This window comes from Xenopus tropicalis, chromosome 3, assembly GCF_000004195.4.
Source record: "Xenopus tropicalis strain Nigerian chromosome 3, UCB_Xtro_10.0, whole genome shotgun sequence".
Lineage (NCBI taxonomy): Eukaryota > Metazoa > Chordata > Amphibia > Anura > Pipidae > Xenopus > Xenopus tropicalis.
Window position 1 is genome coordinate 147,888,019 of NC_030679.2, and position 4,668 is coordinate 147,892,686.

Here is a 4,668-nt window from a genome sequence, read left to right on the forward strand (position 1 = left end):
ATTTCTGAAAATCGGCACAAAGCTTGCATTTTACCTCATTATGTACCCCCACATTTTGTAACGTATCAACATAAAACACTCTAAATATGAACGCCAGGGGTCTACTGAACAGTTTGATGCCCAATATGCGTAGATTTACCAAACTATGTGGCGTACAGGGGCACCCACATAAAAATAGTGCATATGAATTTGCTCCGGCTCATGCAGTCTTTGCACCCGGTGTGTGTAGTATGTGCCATAAGACCCCCTAACAGTACCGAGACCCTAGAAAACCATACATTTTCTGAAAGTACATGTTCTGACAAAACAAAAATGGGTAAATACATCTTTCTACTGCAAACTACCAAACTACAAAGCTATGCTAAACAGAACGGTTTTTATGACATTTCTGAAACTCGGCACAAAGCTTGCATTTTACTTCATTATGTACCCCCACATTTTGTAAAGTATCAACATAAAACACCCTAAATATGAACGCCAGGGGTCTACTGAACAGTTTGATGCCCAATATGCATAGATTTACCAAACTATGTGGGGTACAGAGGAAGCCAAATTGAAATACAGCAGACAAAATGTCTATGTGCAAAGACAACGTGAAATGCAATAAAATTGCTAAAAATGCACCAAAATCACAGAAAATGTAATAAAAACACCAAATTAATACACAAAAGGTATTGTGCAGTGCAGTTAGCGAATACGCAGGGGCCACTCGTTCCCCACCTCTGCTCATTGTCTAGGGGCTGGGGAACGAGAGAGGAGCAAAAAGTGCAGCAGGATGTAGAATCTACATCCTGTGCCACTTAGGTACTTTCATACACGGGACGTAGATTCTACATCCTGTGGCACTTAAAGGGTTAAAGGTGAATCAAATATTTTATAAACTGAATGTTAAAGGGATAGTTCAATTTTAAGTTGACGTTTAGTATTGTAGTGACCCATCGGTTTAACAATCCCTGTAGCTTTGAACCCTACACTTATTTCACTGTTACGAGACTATTTCTCCCAGGTGTGAGCCCTCGCGCGGAGGGTGTTGTGCAACTGTAACTCACAATGATAATGGGCGCCAGAGGTTCTTGAACTTAAATAGGAACGTATTTATTGAAGGGATCCACAAAGAAGCATTAACAGTCTCTTGTATATCACAGGTTAGGCTTATACTCACAGTACTTGGTCACAATGACTCTCTCCCCGCAGGGCAACAATGGGTTACTCCCAGATTTCAGGTTATACTTCTCCCCAGTGGAACCCAGGCGATTCACTATCTAGCCCTGAGTCTGTACACTGGGAACCCCACTCTGGGCAGCAGTACAGCCAGGATAATAATCCCTCTATGATCCTTGTTGGAGCCAGAGCTGCTCACTAACTAGCCCTAACTATCTGTCACACCTAGTGTGACCTATAACAGAACTTTTCTGACCTGTCTGGGCCTAAACCTAAACCCAGGTTCCACTCTGGTCTATCTGCCGGCTTTAGATAGCCCTTCCTCATGGCTGCTAAGCCTTTATATTATATCACAGTGCCACCTTATGGCCGAATTGTAGAACACCAAAGGCCATATTATGACCCAGGAAGAGGGACTAACTTCCCATTATATTGAGGACCCGCTATAGCTGTCCAAATACCTAGGGGACTAGAGACCAGAAAGAAAGGGGCATAATTTACCAGTTCCCTACATAGTGACTAAGCGCCATGTGGTAAAAGGCACATTTGGAAGGAATCCCTTCCCTGCGAAGATGAATCTACCTGACTTGTGTTTCAAATTGCACTTTCCACTCTGCACTTGCAGTACAGTTGCCACCTATCCAGTTTTGACCCGGGTTTTGGAAGGGCTATTTGGGTCAAAACCTCCTGCCTGGTTTCCCAAATTAGGAAAACTGGGCAGGACTCATTGAGATTGATGCAGTGATTGGCTGATCACCACGTCATGGCCCCATCCAGTGGTGTCACTGCCCCGCCTCATCTCTGCCCCTGTTACATCATGTCCCTGCCTAGTCCCCACCCCATGACATAATTGCCCGCCCCCTGCCTCTGTAAATAAAGCCTGCATGGTTGGCAACCCTAACTTGCTCCTACAGTGCCGTCAGCTTATCACTTTAAACACAACTTGTCGGGTTCTCCAGGTTCTGTAGAACAAACTGTATATGTTATCACATTAGGCAGTTTGTTTTTCAGGTACAGCAGCTGCTAATATTTCCCTACCTGAAATGTTATACCTCTCAATTCTTATCGGTTAGGTTTGGCACAGTGTCCCCTCCTTGGAATTCATATGGAAGCCACCGAGAACCAGAAGTGAATGGTTTAGTCCATTCCAGATGGACCCGAGTGCTTTTAGTGAGATCCTGTTACAAACAAATAACGTCTCACAGAGGAACAATGAAACCACTTGGCTACAAACCCTCCCCGACAGGTGCAGAAAGCATTATTTAGGAATAAGCCCCCTATCAGGTTCCGCCATCTTCCTCTCCACCCAAAGCACCTGCACAAAACCTCAGGAACGAGTTTAACCCCGCAATGTGCCTTGTGCCCCAGTCTTATCTCCATTTATAGAAAGGGCTTGTCAATTGTCCCTTTACATGGGAAATATCATGAAAACAAAACTGTACTTGATCCCAACTAAGATATAATTACCCCTTATTGGGGCAGAACAGCCCTATTGGGTTTATTTCATGGTTAAATGATTCCCTTTTCTCTGTAATAATAAAACAGTACCTGTACTTGATCCCAACTAAGATATAATTACCCCTTATTGGGGGCAGAACAGTCCTATTGGGTTTATTTCATGGTTAAATGATTCCCTTTTCTCTGTAATAATAAAACAGTACCTGTACTTGATCCCAACTAAGATATAATTACCCCTTATTGGGGCAGAACAGCCCTATTGGGTTTATTTCATGGTTAAATGATTCCCTTTTCTCTGTAATAATAAAACAGTACCTGTACTTGATCCCAACTAAGATATAATTACCCCTTATTGGGGGCAGAACAGTCCTATTGGGTTTATTTAATGGTTAAATGATTCCCTTTTCTCTGTAATAATAAAACAGTACCTGTACTTGATCCCAACTAAGATATAATTACACCTTATTGGGGCAGAACAGCCCTATTGGGTTTATTTAATGGTTAAATGATTCCCTTTTCTCTGTAATAATAAAACAGTACCTGTACTTGATCCCAACTAAGATATAATTACCCCTTATTGGGGCAGAACAGCCCTATTGGGTTTATTTCATGGTTAAATGATTCCCTTTTCTCTGTAATAATAAAACAGTACCTGTACTTGATCCCAACTAAGATATAATTACCCCTTATTGGGGGCAGAACAGCCCTATTGGGTTTATTTAATGGTTAAATGATTCCCTTTTCTCTGTAATAATAAAACAGTACCTGTACTTGATCCCAATTAACTCTTTTTTATTTATTTCATAGCAATATTCACCCTTTATATCTAAGTGAATCCCGTGACCTTCCCAAGGACACATTTCCGTATGGCTCTTTTGATGTCCTGGTTTCTCAGGCTGTAGATGATGGGGTTGAACAATGGGGTCACCACAATGTACAGTAAGGAGAGAAACTTATTTGCGTTTAGTGAATGTTTCCCGGGTGAATAAAGGTAAATGGCGGTCAATGTGCCGTAATACACAAACACGACAGACAAGTGGCTGCTGCAGGTAGAAAAAGCTTTTTGCCTCCCACAACCTGACGGGATTCGGAGAATGGTTCGGAGAATGGAGACATAGGTGCCAATAATGAAGACGAATGGAGAAAAGAAGACAAACATGGAATCCAGGGAGACAACCAGTTCCACTATGGAGGTATCGGAGCAGGAGAGCTCGATGATGGGTGCAATGTCACAGTAGAAATGGTTGATAACGTTGGCCAAACAAAACACCAATGGGTGTAAAAAGGCAAAGGCAAGAAGGGCGGTCAGAACCCCGGAGGCCCAACAGTAGGCGGCAATGTAAAGCTGCAGTTTGAAAGTCATGACAGACATGTAATGGAGCGGATTGCAAATGGCGGCGTAGCGATCGAAGGACATGGCCGCTAGGAGCAGACTCTGGGCTATGGTCGGGACACAGAGCAGATAAAACTGGACCATACAGTTGGTGACGGACATATTTGCCCCCCCTTGAAGGATGAGGTGGAGCAGGTTGGGCACAATATTTGTAGTGAACAAGATCTCAGACAAAGACAATTGACTGAGAAAGAAATACATGGGAGAATGGAGGGCGTGGTGGGTTGCGACCAACAGGATGACAAGAAGGTTTCCAGCGAAGGCCACAATATAGATGATCAGAAACATGATGAAAAAGAACATCCTGAAGTTGTGAAGGTCCCCAAAGCCAAGGAGAAAAAATTCCGTGATGGACGTTTGGTTTTCTCCATGTGTTGTCTACAGGAAGGATGATAAAGTACCAAGTAATCAATCAGTTAAATATGGGGGCAGCTATAGGGGGCACCTGTTTCCCCAGCCCCCCATGACCACTGGGTCTTCTTTCTCAATAGAAGTTAACTTGGGTCAGAGAAGTAGTAAGAGGGAGGCCAATGGACGGAGATGGGCACATATGCCCTGTAATTTAACTGGCAAAATATTGAGCCCTACAGGCTCAACCACTGGTAGTGGGGGTCCAATAGGGAGAGAATCTCCCCAAACTGGAATATATCAGTAAA

At 43.2% G+C, this 4,668-nt stretch overlaps 1 protein-coding gene across 1 annotated transcript; it reads right to left on the reverse strand.

Annotated features, from left to right (window-relative positions):
• Window positions 1-3,445: 3,445 nt before the first annotated feature.
• LOC116409587 (olfactory receptor 10R2-like) lies at window positions 3,446-4,114 on the reverse strand. The gene has a single exon (XM_031898316.1). The coding sequence runs from the start codon at window positions 4,112-4,114 to the stop codon at window positions 3,446-3,448; it is 669 nt and encodes a 222-aa protein (XP_031754176.1).
• Window positions 4,115-4,668: the final 554 nt, after the last annotated feature.

Coding starts and splice junctions, on each gene's coding strand:
- LOC116409587 (XM_031898316.1), bottom strand. CDS start 4,114: ATGTCCGTCACCAACTGTATGGTCCAGTTTTATCTGCTCTGTGTCCCG.